The 19,259-nt window shown below is 38.2% G+C and overlaps 1 protein-coding gene across 3 annotated transcripts; it reads left to right on the forward strand.

Annotated features, from left to right (window-relative positions):
* Window positions 1–2,919: 2,919 nt before the first annotated feature.
* ercc6l2 (excision repair cross-complementation group 6-like 2) lies at window positions 2,920–17,243 on the forward strand. 3 transcript variants are annotated; one of them, XM_027167442.2, is made up of 18 exons: window positions 2,920–3,059; window positions 3,743–4,117; window positions 4,229–4,345; window positions 5,109–5,302; window positions 5,463–5,624; window positions 5,728–5,935; window positions 6,928–7,185; window positions 7,653–7,772; window positions 8,281–8,352; window positions 8,569–8,714; window positions 9,761–9,856; window positions 10,190–10,289; window positions 10,511–10,663; window positions 11,131–11,202; window positions 12,409–13,159; window positions 13,320–13,474; window positions 14,132–14,301; window positions 15,714–17,243. In XM_027167442.2, exons 2-18 carry the CDS (start codon window positions 3,887–3,889, stop codon window positions 16,564–16,566), a joined length of 3,858 nt encoding a protein of 1,285 aa, XP_027023243.2. In that variant the 5' UTR covers window positions 2,920–3,059; window positions 3,743–3,886; the 3' UTR covers window positions 16,567–17,243. The 3 variants fall into 3 exon arrangements, with proteins under 3 accessions (XP_027023243.2, XP_027023245.2, XP_027023247.2); XM_027167444.2 differs by having other exon boundaries at window positions 12,412–13,159; XM_027167446.2 differs by having other exon boundaries at window positions 15,718–16,323.
* The last annotated feature ends 2,016 nt before the right edge of the window (window positions 17,244–19,259 follow it).

Raw genomic sequence — 19,259 nt, forward strand, 5'->3', positions numbered from 1 at the left:
AAAGACAAATCTCCCATTCAGCACGGACGAAGAAGCTTCATGCTTTATTCACCACTGCCTGGAATTCTATCATGATTCCAGGCAGTGCATTCTGTAATGCTTTTACCCTAAAAATATTTGGGGTGAGTTGGGTTCAGCCATTTAGGGATTGTGATACTGACCAGAATGTAAGGGATCAACTTTCAGGACAAACAGAGAGCCTCTGCTAGGCCTGTAACCCTCAACTTCTCAATTAGAAGGGATAAAAAAGTCTACACACTCCTGTTAAAATTACAAATTTTTGCGAAGTAAAAAAATGAAACCAAGATGAATCATGTCAAAACTTTTTTCAGACTGGAATCTACCCAAAGATCTTTGGGATGACCTGAAGAGGGCTGTGCACAGGAAATGCCCATACAATTTAATGTTTTTGCAAGAAAGTGTGGGAAGAATTTGCCTAGTAAACGTGTCACACTGAGAGACCCTTACTTAAAAAGTGGTTTAATAAAAATAAAAGGTGTGTTTAGGTGTGTGTATACTTATGCAACTAGGTTATTGTTAACTTTTTATTTTTCCGTTTTCCCCCAAAAATTTTGGGATTGTTTTTTTTTTTTACTTAATTTTTAGATGTTTTAATTTAATATTTCGGATGGAAAAAATACAAATAAAATTTTGAATGCAAAATCACATATTCACAGTATTGAACTTACAACTGAGGCAAAAAGTCCATGTATCCTGTTCTATCATTCAATACAAGTCAATATGTGAGAATCTCAAACAAATCATTCAATAATCCGCATAAGAAAATATACTAATTGTTGAAAATATATATTCTCACAGAGACCTACTGAGAGCACAACAGTCAATTAGCAGAATAAGAAAATGCCCCATGATTTAGAAACATAACACTGGTTGTGGTGAAAATTTTATTCTGATATATGCTGATAAAATGGGCCCTCAGATGTGAAGAGTCTAAAGGTACATTAAATCTGCTTTACGTTCTACCATCTGAAAACATGACAGAAGTGACAAAACAGGCTGTGAGAACCAGACCACACTGACAAAACAGGCCTGCTTTATTTGAAAGCTGCTTTCTAAACATGCAGTTTACTAGCATAAACTTTAGAAAGGCTGTATATGAAAAGGATGTTAGAAGAGTATGCTGTTCCTACTTAATATCAAGCTTTTTGACCCTGGTACAGAGCTGCCATTCTCTTCTCCTACAAACAAACACCGTATTTCCCTCCCATAAACTACGCCCCGTACGATAAAGAAAATGGAGTGATCTGAAGTTGCCTCAGATGTCTGCTCTGCCATGGTACACTGCAATACAAAAATGGAACTTTCTGTCCCTGCTCTCTCAACACTGGGAATTTATAGGGCAGCTGCTACAGATGTTCCTATAAAGCAGCCCAAACATTCGTGTCAGCCCGTTTACATAGAGCACTAGGTTACACATAACACTTGCTCCTTCACTGAACGGCAAGGGTCAGTGCTGGCCCCCGAAGAAAAAAGGAAGGACCCAAGATGCAATAGTGAGGTCAGCCTGAATGAATTCATGGACCACCCAAGCTTTCAACAGCTAAAATACAAATTCTTCTTTTAGTCATTACACTATGAGAGCATTTCCCTTGAAAAGGTTGACATTTTTGCTCGGATGTTTCCCAGTAACACCCTCATCCAGCAGCAAAATTCTGTGTGTGTGTGTGTGTGTGTGTGTGTGTGTGTGTGTGTGTGTGTGTGTGTGTGTGTGTGTGTGTGTGAGAGAGAGAGAGAGAGAGAGAGAGAGAGAGAGAGAGAGAGAGAGAGAGAGAGAGAGAGAGAGAGAGAGAGAGAGAGAAATATGTTGTCTCTCTGAATCATAATTGAAATAGTATGTCCTAAACGCAGGGGATCCATTTAACAAGACTGATCTATATATATATATATATGTGTGTGTGTGTGTGTGTGTGTGTGTGTGTGTGTGTGTGTGTGTGTGTGTGTGTGTGTGTATGTTTATAGTAAATACAAATGTAACATATTTAAAATAAATGACAACAACAATTTCGTTTTTTTTAGCAAATAACTGCATGGAAATAAACTTTTTCTGAAAAAATTGGGAGATGGATTTTTAACTGCTTCACTTTCATTTGCACTGATACCAAACCGGAAAGCTTTACAACTGATGTTACGAGCTACAGAATCATACACACTGAGCCGATCGGCCCTATACGCTCACTACGCAAGTTGTATAGGGCCTCGCAAATTACGCAAGGCCCCACCTCCCCCTGCCTCATTTTACAGCGCGTGTTAATGTTTACTGTGTAGATGACAATATGAAGCGGAGCTATCCATCTGGCCATGAAAACAGAAAAAAGAAACAAAATGAGAGTGAAATGCGAGAACAGCAATCAGGTAAACTTGTGATCTCTTCAAGTTTGTTGCAAGAGCAAGAGCAAGAGCAAATAACAGTAAAGTTAAGTTGATGAGATTCTGTCTCTAGTCTCTATCTGACTAGCTATATTGTGGCATGCTATAATGTGTGGCAAATTGTTTACATGGCTCACGGGTCAGACAGGAGGGCCACTTAGCAGAATTTTGCTTAGGGCCCCAGGGAGGTCAGGATTGGCTCGGAGTCCATTTGTGCATGCTAGGCTGGCTACAAACATTTAACTTACATATTTTGTAATACAGCATTTTTTTCCAGTATTGTCACGTTCTGTGATTGTTTTGTCTTTTTTTTTATTTTTTTTTTATTTTATTTTCTATCTATCTATCTATCTATCTATCTATCTATCTATCTATCTATCTATCTATCTATCTATCTATCTATCTATCTATCTATCTATTTGTTTGTTTGTTTGTTTTGGCGTATTTTCTTAAACATTACGTTGGAAACGGCAGTTATGATAATTACAGACTTTCGAATCTCTGTATATGAAACGAAAGGCTCGGATCAGATTGTAGTGAAAGTGCTATCCCGGTTGTACAGATACACAAACAGAACGCGCACTTCTCTGGTGCCCGTGGTAGACGAGGCTAAATGCTAACCAGGATTCTGTGGCTCAGGGCGGATCTGATTGATATTTAAACGGGCGAATGTGAGTAGCACTGATTCTTCATTCGACCTGCATCGTATCTAAAGTGTTCCAACATGATGCTGCTGCAATATACTTAACTTTAGCAATCAAGCTAACAGGTGCTAGTGCTAGATGCTACCTAGCTCACAACTGTGATTCAAAGCAGCTTTACAGAACATAAACATAGAACAAACGGTTATTATAAAGTTTAAATGAAAGATTAATAGAATACAAAAAATCAAGATTAATATTAGATATATTTAAATGTGTTTGGATTTATCCCCAATGAACAAGTCTGAGGTGACTCAGGTGACTGTAGTGAGGAAAAACCCCATTGGATGGTAAAGGAAGAAACCTTGAGAGGAACCAGACTCAAAGAGGAACCTCATCCTCATTTGGGTGACACTGGAGGGTGTGATTATAAATATACAGTCTGATAAATGTTGTATTGATGAGGAGATTGTTGAAATCCCTCAAATCTTGTTGAAAGCCTTTCCAGAACAGTGACAGAGGGCTAAATCTGGAATGGGATGTGATGGTCAGGTGGCCATAAACGTAATGTGACATAACGTGACATTTGTATCAGAATTTGGATCAGAATGAAACAAGAATTCATTGAAAAGTTGTGTGACTTCTGTTTTTTTATTTATCTGACTTCCAAATCTCATATTAAGAGCTATTTGTTTATCTTGTATTTAAACTAGATTGCAGTGTATCCTCTGGTACCATGATGATAGCAACATGTCCTTCAAAGATTTGAGAAGAAAACCCACCTCTGGATTGCCTTGTGTACTCACCTGCAAGTGGAAGATGATTTTTGATTAATCGCTGTACTTCAAAGACACAGAATGTTGAAGATTCCATTTGAAGATGAGAAACCTGACTTCCATACAAACCAGAAGGTTTGTCCTGGTCCATCAGAACCATTTGTTCTGTCAGGTACCATTCAAGTACCATATACCATTAACAGATACCTACGAGACTACCAGAGAGAGGGGGTTAAGTTTATCTATGACAGCTACTTGAAGTCCAGAGGCTGCATCCTGGGTGATGACATGGGTCTAGGAAAGACCATACAGGTTACCTTTACATACTTATTTATATCTACAGAGGTTGAAGGCAACCAGGAATTAATGTTATTAATGTTGCCTTTATGATTGTAGCTCTTTAATCCCTTTTTTGTTTGATAGGTTATTAGCTGCTTGGCTGCAATTTTGCAGAAAACAGGGACATGGCAGGATGTTGAAAATAACAGGCCAGAGTTTTTGCAGTCACAGGTGCCATCAAAACTATCCAAAGTTAAGAAGGTACTTCTATACATATACAGTACTTTACTTGCAAAAAAGCTTCTTGTCATTAGGTCTGTCACTATTGCCATATTGTCAGTACACCCTATGATGTGTAATAATCTACTTACATGGTTAAAATTATATTGTTATATTTATGTGTGTATGTGTGTGTATGTTCGTATGTATATATACACATATATAAAATGGTTAGAGAGTCTGACTCCGCAGCATAAATGGTTTCCCACTGCTCCGGGTGTGTGTTCACTGTGTGTGTGTTCACTGCTGTGTGTGTGCACTTTGCATGGGTCAAATGCAGAGAACGAATTCTGAGTATGGGTCACCGTACTTAGCCGTATGTCACGTCACTTATATATATGGACAATAAAAAAATGAAGTACAAATTCTATAAATAAATTATCATTCTGTAATAATAAAAATTAATGAAATCTTGTCACCTGCTCTACAATTTATTGAGGGTGGCTTTTTGACTCTGAATGACCATATTATAATTAAAATATAATTACATGCAGAGAAAACAATTGTGATTATATAGTGATTTGGTAATATCAAGATATATTTATTGATAATAAATGGTGTATTTAATGATTGCATATATATTATAGGAAATATGTCATTTCTGGTCTCTACAGATCTGTTACAGCATGATTATGTCAAATATTTTTTACTAGACCATTTTCTAACAGCTATGACAGGCCTTCTTGTCATTTAGTAGTTTGTACCATTGTCTCATGAACTGATTCTTTTTAAACTTATTAAATAGGTTTTTCTGATTGTGGCTCCTCTGTCTGTGCTCTACAACTGGAAAGATGAGCTGGACACATGGGGCTATTTCAAAACGGTGGTTGTCCATGGCGTAAGAAAGGAGGAGGAATTGGCCCGGGTCAACAGAGGAAGGTGTGAGATCGTCCTGACAACATACGAGACACTGAGACTCTGTCTAGATGAGTTTAACAGGTACACTACTATAGAGATCATATTTATCTTGGTACAGTTTGATCCAGGTCTTTGGAAAAGTTGCATTCTAGACAGCTCTATATAAGCCTGCAGAAGATAATATTTGATTTCATGTTTAATGTTATTTTATTAACATGTTGATTTCTTTTACTCGATACAGTCATGAGTGGGCCGCTGTCATCGTGGATGAAGTTCACAAGCTAAAGAATTACAAATCTCAGATCACTCAGGCAATGAAAGCCCTGAAATGCAAAGTACGTATTGGACTGTCTGGTACAATCTTGCAAAACAACCTGGAGGAACTCTGGTGTGTCATGGATTGGTGAGACATGGGCACAGTCTCTTTTTGTGATCTTTATTTATTTCCAGTTTGAGGTTTAAATGATTCTGATCCTGATGTTTATTGATTTGTTTTGTGCTTTCAGGGCCAACCCAAGATGCCTTGGGCCACTGGGTAGTTTTAAGACTAGGTTCTCAGACCCTATTGAGCAGGGCCAGAAACACAGTGCAACCAAGAGAGCACTGGCTGAGGGCCGAAAGGCTGTCCAGGCTCTGGCCAGAATTCTGTGTCGCTGGCTCCTCAGGAGAACCAAAACACTCATTAGTGACCAGTTACCAAAGAAAGATGACAGGGTGAGTTTGTCAGTCCAGCTGAGATTTCCGTCTTTTCATTTTGAAATCATGCAAAGCAAATAACTGCAAAAAGCACGACCAACTTTAGTGTTAGATCTACTGCAAAACCTGTTGTGGTTTTATGAGATATAAAAAAACGAATGCACTTTAAACTATCTATAACTTTATCGCAACAACAACTGTTGGATTTGTTAATCTAATCTGTTCAAATGCATTGGTATTTTGTTGTGGTATGTATTTTTGTATACCAGGGTGGAATCAGTAATAATCTATTATCAATGATCATATAATTATACATTACAACATAACATCTTAATGTGCAAAGTATAATATCCACCAACTGGGCTGGGACAATATAAAGACAATGTTCTGATAAAGTATTAATTTTAACACATGTACATTTTATTCATGCATTCATCGGTCAACCATTTAACACAGCTCAAAATAAAGTCATGAAGGTACAGAGTTTTAGTTAATGTCTTGCTGATGAGACAGGGAAAACTGTCAGGAATCTAAGCCTACATGGACACAGGTTCACTGGACAGTAGAAGGTTGGGAAAATTACCTGGTGACCTCTGTAACTGCCTGCTCAAATCAGCATTATCTGACATGTCCTGGACAAAGTCACGGAGATCACAATTCTTCACCATTCCTTATATTTTATGAACAGTAACCTCAGCTCTTGACCTGTAGCTTTATGAATTTAATCATTGCGCTGCCACCACGTGATTGGCTTATTGGAAAATGGCATGAATGTACAGGTGTTCCTATTAAAGTGGCTAATTTGTGCATATCACTATACAGCTTATTATTTAATATTATGCAAAATTTGTTAAAAAAAAAAAACTTATATAATAATTTTGTAAACAACTAATACAGTTGTAATGGTACTCATTTCATTTTTTTTAATCAAGTGTAGACATCTTTTACAACATATGATATGATTTATTGTCCTTATCCTCAGTGTCTTTACTCCGTATGTGTCCGTGTAGGTAGTGTACTGTTCCATGACAGATTTCCAGCAGGCAGTATACCGTGCTGTTCTGGACACAGATGATGTAAGGTTGCTGTTACAGAGCTCTGAGAAGTGTCCATGCAGCAGTGGACGCTCCAGGAGGAAATGCTGCTACAAGCTCGGTTCAGACGGTGTCCCTGTCAGACACATGTACTTCACTTATCTGGCTATACTGAGGAAGGTCGCCAATCATGTAGCCCTGCTGCAGTCTAAAGAAGGAACCAGTGAAAAACAGGCATGTGTTTTAGTATTTTACTCTTTTTGTCTTTAGTATTTTACTCTTTTTGTCTATCTTTCTGATAATGATGCACATATGATAATGTTAGATTTATGTGGAAAAATCAGAGCCTAGTTTTTTCTACTTCTGGCACTAGTTGGTTGGGGTTTTTTTTGGGTTGTCCATGTTTAAATGGAATATTGAAAAATACAATATCAATATTGTAACCAGTATTAGATCTCAATAGGCATAAAAACATTAAAATCAGTCAAATTATTAAGTTCACTGTGTTTCTTCCAAGTGTTTCTTCCAAGATTTAAATGGTATCATGTATCCCTTTGCATTTTCAGAGTGAAAAGCTCCTTTTCAATGCATGCCTCTCATGTCATGTTGATTGCACTCCTGATTATGAAATCATTCTGAAATAATCAGCATGGCTTTTGGCTGTGTAATCATTCTTTTATATTCCCCATCCTACAAATCAGGAGAAATGTGTCACTGCTATCTGCACGCAAGTCTTCAAGAAGTTTCCAGACTTTTCAGAAAGATGCAAGCAGGCAGCATTTGAGGCCATGTCAGACCCCATCTACAGTGGAAAAATGAAGGTTAGATATTTATATTTGACTTATTATTTAATATGTCAGAGTTGTGCATGTTTTATTATCCTCACCACAAAATCTACTAAACCACAGAACTGTAAATCTAAGTTCTTGTGCACTCCAAATTTTGTTCTGGTCTTGAGGGCGTGAATAATCCAGCCTTTGGCCAGCTTTGGCGTTGGCGTGGCTTTGCCTCACTAGCTATGGACACACTTCCTTGGGAAATAACAAGGGCAGTATTTAGTGGTTCTTAAAGTCTATCCAAAGAATCTTCTTCGCCCATGTGCAGAGTCTCACGTTGTTGCTGTTATTGGCAGAATGACCGTTTCTAGTGCTCTCAGTACAGTAAATACTCTGCACATTCTCCCATGTCAGGTACCAAATGAAGAATGACAGTAGAGTCAGTGTTTAATATGAATCACTCGATCCTCCTTTTTCTTACCATTAAATTGAGACAGATTTGTTTTGTCATTATTGTCCGAGACCTCATGCAGAGTCATCTTTTGTGTTACAGGTGCTGCAAAAACTGCTTAATCACTTCATCACAAGGAAAGACAAAGTACTCCTTTTTTCACTTTCCACAAAGGTGAATGATTTGTGATGTGTTTTAACATATTCTTTTGTAATTGTATTCCATTGTAGTTTGGAATGCTGATAGCTTTACTGATGTTTTTTGTTAAAAGTAAAGATATGATTTAGCTAGATGTTATATGATTTGAGAAAGATATCAGACTTGTGGCAATATGGACTTTAGATTTTTCTTTGCTAATATGGAACATATTCTGAATGTTTCCTCCTCGAGCTTTTGGATGTTTTGGAGAACTATTGCATGGCTGATGGTCTGGAGTACTGCAGGCTGGATGGAAACACCAAGGCTAAAGATCGCATTCACATTGTCAAGGAATTCAACAGCACCAATGATATTAACATTTGCCTTGTGTCTACCATGTGAGTGCTGCTGTTGTACCATACAATCTGTAATTTCACATGTTATTTAACTTTATACCGATGGTGGCTTTATATCTATAGTTTTATTCGAGTGAAAGCATGCTCTTTCCAGCCAAAGTAAGCAAAAAATGGAGAATAAATCTCTGGAGTTTGCTGATTTGAGTGGTAGAATTATTAGCGCCCTTTAAGCACATAGGCAAAAATAATTCCATGATGTATTTCATTCATTTTTCTTCAGTGAACACTGTATCCTGGTCAGTGTTGTGTTGATTACAAAGTAGGTTTTTTAAGGTTTTTCTATGGGCAAAAAAATATATATGGTCATATAATATTCTTTTACATTATTTATTTGACACTATGTCTGTTGTAAAAACCATGCAGCAAAATGAAAGACACTCCTAAGAATAAATTAAATTGAAAGCAAATGTAAATAAATTCTGTAAAATTTTGTAATTACTCTCAGTATCTGCTCTGTTGTCACCTTTGAATCTGGTTGAAAATTGTAAGGAAGTGAAAAAGCTCCCAGTTTTATGGTTTATTTCAAATCAGCTATCAGATGAACCCTGATAAAAGGAAACACATAAGATGTCCTTGAGAGCTTTTTTAGAGACTGCATCACTGCAATATCACTGAGTCATTGGAAATAAAATTGGAAACATATTTTATGGTCAGATGAGACCAAAATCAAACCTTTTGGCAATGCACATCATTGCCATGTTTGGTTAAAAATACATAGTCGATACATAGAAACCCACATCCAGTGTGAATTCTGGTGATTCATTGATACTCTGGGGCTGTTTTGCAGTCGGTGCTCCAGGGGCATTTGAAACATTAATGACATCAATGAATGCTTGTTAAATGCTAGACTGAAACCTGGTCACCGAGGTCGAAGAGCCATCTACAAAAAGGCTTTTACAGACTGATGTTTCACAGAAGAACTCAACTTAAGGAAACATTTTTGTTTGAAAAAAGAATGCGCCACATGTTTAAGCATGAAATATGTGACTGTTATTGCACATGATATTGAATCCATGTTTTCCCTTTAGGGCTGGTGGTGTCGGACTCAATTTTGTTGGGGCTAATGTTGTTGTCCTGTTTGATCCAACGTGGAATCCAGCAAATGACCTTCAGGCCATAGACAGGTGAGGTAGCACATCTACAAATGTATTCTAATCCAGGTTTATTTGTGTTAGAAGCATCATCACTGTTCAGTTCTGAGATGCTTTGTGTTCTGTGTGGCTGTGAGTCCTTTATTGCCCCAGCCATCACTTCCTTACTTCCACATAACAAACCATTCATCTGGCATTTTTTTTAGTTTTCTCCTGCAAAGTCATTTGCCAATTCTTCATGACCAGTATTGGTGAATTTCATGTTACAACTGGGATCTGATACAGAATAGCTAATTCTAACCGTGACATTCGAGTCATGCCTTGTGCTGTTAATGACATTTACTCCCTTTCTTGTTCAATATGCAGGGCATATCGCATTGGGCAATGTAAGGATGTGAAGGTTTTTAGACTCATCTCTCTGGGCACAGTAGAGGAGATCATCTATCTGCGTCAGATTTACAAACAGGTATATAAAAATGTACTAGAGTTGAGGTACTACCCTCTTCCTGTTACATTCTCAGAAGTCCTATGTTTGAATCCTTTTTATATATATACTAATATTTGATTAATTATATATGAATATTTAATATAAAGCAACGAAAACTGTAATGCATAAATATCAATTTAAAAATAAATTCCAGTGTAAAATGGCCTGACTGGGTTTCCTTGTTTCACCGGATGATGTAGCAGTTGCAGTCCTCAGTGATTGGAAATGAAAATGCAAGACGCTACTTCGAGGCAGTACAAGGAGTAGATGGCCAAACAGGAGAGTTATTTGGAATCAGGAACCTTTTTCACTTCCAGATCGATGGAACATGTCTTTCACGCCGCATCCTGGAGGTGAGTACAATGAATCTCTTTATCTATTACAACATAAAAATCTATATAATTATACATAAATATAAATACATACAGTATATGCATTTGGTATGGATAAAAGAACTAAAATAATATGATGAGTACGGCTTTACTGATATTTTTTAGAAAGCATCTTGATCAGACTAAGTCAAATTTTTTTTTACTAATTTTCTATAAGGTCAGAATGGCTGCACAGTATACTGGAGTTTCTAGAATAGGTTTTTTGTGCAGATGCAAAACATTTGAGCTGTTATTAGAGCTTTTATTTATTGATCTTTTAATTAAGCATTGTGTTGTATATAACCTGGTTATGTATGGCAAATCTACTAGACTGTAGCTTGAATGGTCCTAGCTGTATACTGAGGAAATCAGATGTTTGATGTGTTAAATGAGCCATTACTATGAATTCTTCTCAATGAGTTGATGGAAAATGTGTGTGCGTGTCACAGAGGGAGGGCCAGGTTGAGCTGGGGATCATGACAGCCAACACACAGGCAACGGATGAGAGGGTGCAAAAGCTGGTGAGTAGCCGCCCTTCTCCAAATCCGTCACGGGAATGCTCCTGTTCTCCATCCATCTCTCCTCTCTGCTTTCCAAGACATCTCCCCATCCTTTCATTCCCACAGTAAAAGATGGGTACGAAGGCCGACACATGGCTGTAATTAACCCCCTCCCCAGCCCACTGGTGAAGACCACACGGAAGCATGTGTTATCTTTAGCAAGTTTATTTACACAGCAGAACTTATCTAACTGTCCTTTCTTTAGGAGATTCTCACACGTAGGTCTCATTAGAAGCCAAAAACCGGAAAAGTCTCAGTTTAAAACCCGATGTTAACTGATCATAAGCAGAGTTCTGGGGGACAAGTAGTAAAGAAGCAGAATTATTTTTATTTTACAGAGCTGGGGTTGACAAATCTGTAGCTCGGGCTGGAGGGAAAAATGGGTTTTGTATCCAAGTTATTAGGGCCTGAGCACCGAATGGTGCGAAGCCCTATTGTTTTTACTCGGGTTTATTAGGGCCCGAGCACCCACTGGTGCGAAGCCCTATTGTTTTTGCTCGGGTTTATTATTTTTTTGTTTTTATTTTTATTTTTTGCACACACTGGCCAATTGGGGTCTCTTAACATGCTCGAAAACTCTGGCAAAGGCTGGAATACGGGCATGGCAGGGGGGCTCTGTAGCGCCCCCTGTAATGCAAAAACAAACATTTGTGCACAGATCGGGCAATTATGTACGCACATGTACGAGAGTTGGTACGCATATAGATCTCATCGACCAGAACAACTTTCGCGCTCTAAACTGTGAGCTCCGCCCAACAGGAAGTCGGCCATAAAAAAACGTGCGAGGGCCTGCCATCGCTGCTTGCAGCTATATTTAACTTTATAATTATTTCAAGAAATGAGTGAATTGATTATTCATGTTATATTCTTCCTATTGACTTTTTTGTTTCATTTATATATACTCCAGTTCGTAGTAGGATCTCACAACTTGATGCTATGACAATGCCATGTGTTAACTGTTCTGAATCCCACCACCTGCTGAATGCAGGAAATTGGCCAGCACATTTAAGCTTTTGATTGCCTAGCTAATGAATTTATTATTTATCCACCCTTTGCAAAGTCATTTTCATGTGTAGTTTGCATGATTAATTGCTGAAGATCCTGTTGCATAAATTTGTGTTATAAAAAACTTTGTTTGTTATAATATATATTACCCATGTGCCACAGCAGGGTCCTGTGTGTGTATCAGCAGTTACCTGTCTACAGCAGGAAAATGGACCAGGCTCAGCATGTGGTGCCCGGTTACCCTTTAATGCTGACGTTCTGGACGTTAGCAGCACTAGCGAGGATGAGGATCCGTGTGGTTCCAGATCAAAGGCCACATACCCAAATGCAGGAGGGGAGTTTGGACCCAGCACCAGCTCTGCTGCAAATATGAACTTATCTGCTCTGCTCATAAAACATCTGACTAGTAAGATGCAAAGGAGCTCAGAGAGCAGTGAAGACAGTCAGACTGATACAGACTCGAAGAGCTTGAATCTAGTAGAAGCCAAAGTAGCTAAGGGGAAAACAGAACGGTTCTTCTCTAGTGACTCAGAGGAAGAGAGGAAAGATGCAAAAAAGGTCTGGGACCATGTCTGCATGGAGGAGTCCGAAGATGTAGAAATTGTTCACCATCACTATATTAAAGCACAACAGAGAGATACAGAAAGTACTATCAAGCAGCACAGGCCGGATGGGGCCTTACTGACTGTGAAGAGAGAGAAAAGTATTGCGGCAGTTGACAGTTTTGACTCATCAGGAGATGAAGCTCCACTGAGAAGGGTGAAGTTTAAGAAAAGTCTAAGACGCCACACAAGTACACAGAATTCAGCTCAAAAAACAGTTCAGTTCACAGGTTTAAAAGGCACAACCGTGCATTCCAGAAAGCCACAAATCATAGAGGGGACCAGCACCGGCACCATAGAATCATTGCTGGGTAATTTTTTTTTTTTTAATAAAGCATTTAGTGAATTGTTGTGAGTGAATTTAAAATTCAAAAAAAAAATTATTTGTAAATTGCTGCACATTACACTGATTTACTGGTTAATGTGCTGTGATTCTACAATGTATATTCTTTACTTGTATTGTTCTTGTAGTTGGGCTTAAGGAAGTGAGCTACACCCACTCCAATCAGAAAGTGGTCGGCTCGAGCAGGGCAGAGGACTGCCTCAGCCGTGCTGCATTACGGGATGTGTTTGAACTGAACAAGCACTCCCAGCTCCCAGCAAACAATCTCAATGACATATCGGAGGTATTTACGGTTATGGTTAGGAAATATTAAGTTAGACAGGATTAGGATAGTTATTTGTCTAACATTACACATTGTTGAATTTTTTAGAAATCGATTTTAACACCAGCTCTTGGTTCTTGGTACATTTTCTTGATGAAAACAAGGATATTTTTAAGCAATATAATGCATAAGAAAGAATGCAGTTATACTGTTATTCAGGGTGAATGTAGGTCGTGCCAATATTCAGTATATCTGTACAGTTCCAAGTGCAATATTGCTTAAAAATAGGCCTGAACATTCTGAACCAATAATGGCTGATAAATCCATATTCTGAAATTTAAACAATAGCCATCAGTTTTTATTTTTCATTTGACAAGCTTTAATATATTAAATCAAAATGATATTCCTGACAAATAGTGTCAGCCCTGTCAGCTGTAGTAGTAACAGATTTCAAACTAGGAAGTTGAAGTTTAAATGGCAAACAGAGTGATGCACACCCAGTGTGGCTATAGAAAGCACTCCTGGAATTGCACTCTACAAATGAAATAAGTATAGCTGTATTTTGAGCACATTTATTCTGATTTATTCTGGCATCATCAGTTTGGTTATGAAATTCCTTCATCTGATTTGTATTCCCAGATCAGTGGAAAACTCACAGATGTTTTTATTTTTTTGTAGACCCAGTCTGGAATCCCCCAGTTATCCGAGCCCACAAATGGAGAGGAAGTCTATATGACAGAAGGTCATGACAAAACTTGTCTGAAACAGGTCACCCACACAGTAGAAACTTGCCTCAATACCAAAACTGCAACCATTAGTGTTGGCAAGACGCCTTCGGCTGTCCGCATGTAAGGATGAGCTACCTTTTCTATTTCTATTTCTATTTTATTTCTATTTTCTCTATTACTTTTGCCAAACCATGACACAAAGCTTCATAAACATATACAGGAGGGGTTCTGCAGTGATGTTTTGTCCTTTCCAAGAAATACATGTAGGATGTTTATTATTTGTTATAGCCCCCCTTAAACTATTGTTTGTTTGTGTTTTACACCCAATAGATGTGGGTTTGAGACCAATAGATGGATATGTGATGAGCGTGTAGCTTTTATTTCAACATAAGAACCTTGTGTGTCAGACCACCCAATTTGTAGGAGGGCAAATAAAGTATTGAAGCAGATAAATCCCGAATTGGATAATATCGAAAATATTTTGTTGCATATCCTGTGCTTGCAGAAACTGCATCAAGCTGTAATTCATCAAATAAAAGCTGATATCAAATTCCCATAAAATGCAGAGTAGATGCTCCGAGCTATTTGTTTGCTCGAATAAAATGTCTGTCTGGTCTGATGCAAAATGTATCCATATATGCATTCCATTAAGTTAAGGCCTAAATTCCCCCAGAACCCCCAGAGTGTCCAATCTACAGCAAAAGCAAATTAATTGTTTGTGCCATTCCAGTGGTTTCGTACAGGACCTTATATAACTTTTTTCGAACAACCTTTTTCAGTTTCCACAATAAGACACTAAAGCAGAGTTTCTATAACTCAAAAGATTCCTTTTGCAGCTCAGACTTCTTTAAAATCAGACATCTCTATAGTAGTTAATAGTGTTGGTTAGGCTAAAAAAACACAAGAAGCAGCAAGAGGAAAGTCCTCATAGCATGGGGCTGGGTGCCAGTTCTGGCCACAGCTATGGCGTTCTGCGCCCTCGTATAGCCCCTGTGGGAGGGGTAAGACCACCCCAGAGCCCTCTCACCCACCCCTTTCCCATGCAGGGCCAAAACACATTGAGCTATGAGCAAAACTCCTCTTGAAAGCCTACGATTTCACCACTAGCCCAAGGACGCACCCAACTGACTCCAAAACCATACAGTCGTCTCTGTAATAAGGAAAAATGTGTTTATTTATACGGATTTTTCCTCGATTTAGACATCTACAGTAATGATTTAACTTAAAGCTCTCATTTAATCTTCCAATGGTAGCAGGTTCTCAGAAGAAACAGAAAGCTTTTTTAGTTTTTTAACTGTGTGCCTTTGTTCTTAAGAAATTTGGTTTGAAGTAAAAGTGAATAGTAATAGGGAGGTTGATAATGTCTAGTAGTTGTCACTTTCAGCTCAATCACATAACATGTTTTTCTTAAAAACACAACATACTATTAAAAATGGTATAAAATGATTACTGCTACAAAAATCTGTATAAAACAATACCTATTGTTACACGTTTTGACTGGTATGCATTATACTATTTTTTTTTAATGACAGGCAGCAGCTGCAAGAAATGGCAAAGTTCTTCAGAGCAAAGACTGTGCATGAGTTTGCAGAAGAGATTATGAAGAGCAACTCAGCACAGCGACTGAACAAGCTATGTGAGTTCTACAGCCACAGCAGCTCTGAGTTTACTGACATTATTCAAAAGACCTTTCCTAAACCCGTGATTGAGCCGAAGCCAAAAATTTCACCTCTCCACATCTCTACACAACGGCCCACCTCAAAAAGAACCCTCTTAAACTCAGTTCAGAGATTGAATAATGAAGCAGAACCAGGAACCTCACACAAGAAGAGAAGAAGCAGGGCACAACATGTTAAAGATGTCCATCATCTCTGTGCTGGTCAGACTGAGCTTATAAATAACTGTTTGTCTTTGCCAGACTCAGGAGGACATCCACTTGAGACATCTTTTAGAAATTCTACAGAGATTCACGTCCATTCCCAAAAAAACACTAATGCATGCAATTCTTCCACAACTACATCCACTACTAAATTGCTATCTTTCTCTAGAGATGACCAAGCAGACAGAAACTCCAACACAACTCTTAGTGAGCTCATAGGTGACACCTCCATCCTAGATGACCTATTCAAGCGAAAGAGACATGCGGACCGGCCAAAGCCAGCAGCGGCACCCATTCCTTCACCCACCGTGAGGACAAAGAACAGGGGTAAAGACTTCTGGGACATTTTAAACGAGGGGAACGAGGAAAGCATTAATAAGCTAACAGATCTATCTCAGGTAGAGAAGCTTTGCAGGAGTGTTAATGTGCATACAAAGTCCAATAGTGAAAGCCAACTTGAAAGCTCTCAACTTTGGAAGAAGAATGAGAAATTCCTTTGGAAATGATAAAAGAAACTGGAAGCTTTTTTTTTCTGAAATGTGAAATTATAAATACTGGTTTACAAAATATACTTAATTTTATACAGTATGTTTTATTTAAGTACATTTGCTTTTATTTGATTATTGATTATTGCAGAACTTACTGGTTCATATCAGTACGTTTTAAATGTAGTCTTAACGTTTTACCTGCTTTTCTAAATCATTGCTGTTGATGTGTAGGAGAGCAGATTTGAATGGCAATATAACAAATTCAGAGGCTTGTGACATAATTTCAAAATAAAATCAGAGACAGAAGCAGATATTTAGACCATTCAAATACAAGTGTAATCAAAACACATCTCATGTCGAGCTTTAAGTTATAGAATGGTCAGTCTCTGATTCTAAAGTCTAAAAGAAAGTGTTGTTTTTGCTGCTATACACTTAACAATACATGCAACATTTGTAAAGGTTTTGTTGTTGTTTTAATGTTTTTTTTTTTAATATATATAGATAAGTGTCAAAGGAATAGTGTGCTTAGGGTCATACTATAGATGAATTCTCATCTATACATGACTGATGATTAATGATGTATGAATCAAACCTCCCTCCATAACACAACAGCCAATGTAAAAAAGTTTATTAAAAATGGCTGTCTGCCATGTGGCTCTTACAGTGTGGCGGTGGTCCAGCCTGACTGAACTCGATATTGTGCTGTGTGTGTGTGATGGTTTTCTGGGAATTATTCTGTTACCACACTGTAAAGGAGTGCTGCAAAAAACAAGTAAGTTTAACTTGACTGGGATAAAAACTCTTTTTGCACTGTTAAAGTTTGTATATTTGTCCATGCTGGGTGGGGACTGTGTGTGTGTGTGTGCGCGCGTGTGCGTGTGTTTGTGTGTGTGGCGACACAGCTGTGCCTGATGTTGGGTTGAAGTAAGCAAAGAACCTGGGGAGGAGGACGAGCTGAGGTTTCTTTTTTCATCTCCCAACACAAAATGGGAAAGTGTTGATAGCTATCAATAAACAGGAGACTAGTGCACACAATGACATGATTCCCTGACCCCACAGTTTGGGTGGCAGTATGTTCATCTGGAGAGCACATGCGATTGTGGAAAACACAGAAGCTTCAGAATCAGTGGAATATCAAGAGTTTTCATATAGAATAAAGTGTTTATTTCCTATAAATGAGGAATTGATACAAGAAATAAAATTCTGGATGGATTTTGATAAATTGTTACATCTGAAATGAAACTTTTTCAGGGTCAGCTTTGGTACCACTGTAACTTGTATAAATTTGCCTTACACTTAAGAATTATTTTAAAGTGACACAAAAAAGAAACTTTTCTTCATCCTAAAAATGGCTGATTCTGAGTTTCTACTGGTTTCTATGGCGTGACCGAAAACACAGAACTCACTCAGAGAACTGCGGAGTAAACATGTAGTGCATATGTTGTATGTAATGGATACAAAATTGAGTGATCTATGTACAGTATTTTTAAATATATTTGTTAAGCAGGATTGTATATAGTAAGTTATAAAGTATATATAGAAGTATATACTGTAGTAAGTTATTTCTGATTTTTATTCCTTTTATTCTAAATTTGATATTAGTAATATATTATTTGGCTAAAGACAATGCCAGAGGGAAGATTGTAATAGATGATAAAAGTCTTAAAGGCACTTAAAACAGCACAGCGCCCACGACGAGGATCATCGTGTCTGGACCACTTCCAACTTACCAGCGAGGAATTGAAAGGTTCAGTAGACTTTTCGCTTTAAATGAATGGTTACAGTCATGGTGTCAGGCTCAGAAACTACTCTTTATCGATAATTGGAATGTTTTCTGGGAGCATCCTAGGCTATTCCGTGCTGACGGCCTGCACCCCAGCAGAGTTGGAGCGGAGATCCTCTCGGACCACATCTCCAGGGCGCTGAACACCTCCTGACTGGTAAACTACTCTTTAAATTTAAATCTCAATAGCCATCCTTCACCTCAGCACATTGACACAGAAAATGCACACATAGCTCACCCTATAGAAACTGTGTCTGTTCCCCGAGCAGTGAGATCCAAAAGTAAATACACGAGAAGTTCTCGAAATAATCTTACTGTAATTAGACCAGAAAAATGCCAAAGAAACAAACAAAAACAGTTCTTAAGGTTTGGACTTCTGAACATTAGATCTCTTGCACCCAAAGCACTTATTGTAAATGAAATGATCTTAGATAATAGCCTTACTGCACTCTGCCTCACCGAAACCTGGATTAAACCAAATGAATACATCAGTCTAAACGAGTCTACACCACCAGGATATATCTATAAGCACGAGCCTCGTCTGACTGGTCGTGGAGGTGGTGTCGCCACTATCCTTAGTGATTACCTCACTGTTACCCAGAGAACACAGCATAGATTTAGTTCTTTTGAAGTGCTCGTCCTTAATGTTAAAATATCGCACGTGCACACGAAGAAATCCCTGATGTCTCTTGCTCTAGCGACCGTGTACAGACCCCCAGGGCCCTACAGAGTTTTTCTTAGAGAATTCACAGATTTTCTCTCAGACCTATTAGTTAACTTTGACAAAGCATTAATTGTAGGGGACTTTAACATTCATGTTGACGACACAAACGACGCTTTAGGACTCACATTTATGGACTTACTAAACTCACTTGGGCTCAAACAAAACATCACTAGTGCAACTCATCGACGTAACCACACACTAGAT

The sequence above is a fragment of the Tachysurus fulvidraco genome, chromosome 14 (assembly GCF_022655615.1).
Source record: "Tachysurus fulvidraco isolate hzauxx_2018 chromosome 14, HZAU_PFXX_2.0, whole genome shotgun sequence".
Lineage (NCBI taxonomy): Eukaryota > Metazoa > Chordata > Actinopteri > Siluriformes > Bagridae > Tachysurus > Tachysurus fulvidraco.

What these genes read in the sequence shown, in the direction of transcription:
- ercc6l2 (XM_027167442.2), top strand. Translation starts at nt 3,887, where the DNA reads ATGTTGAAGATTCCATTTGAAGATGAGAAACCTGACTTCCATACAAAC. An exon ending in AACTATCCAAAGTTAAGAAG is followed by an intron (nt 4,346 to 5,108) that starts GTACTTCTATAC and finishes CTTATTAAATAG; the next exon opens with GTTTTTCTGATTGTGGCTCC. An exon ending in TTTTTTCACTTTCCACAAAG is followed by an intron (nt 8,353 to 8,568) that starts GTGAATGATTTG and finishes TTCCTCCTCGAG; the next exon opens with CTTTTGGATGTTTTGGAGAA.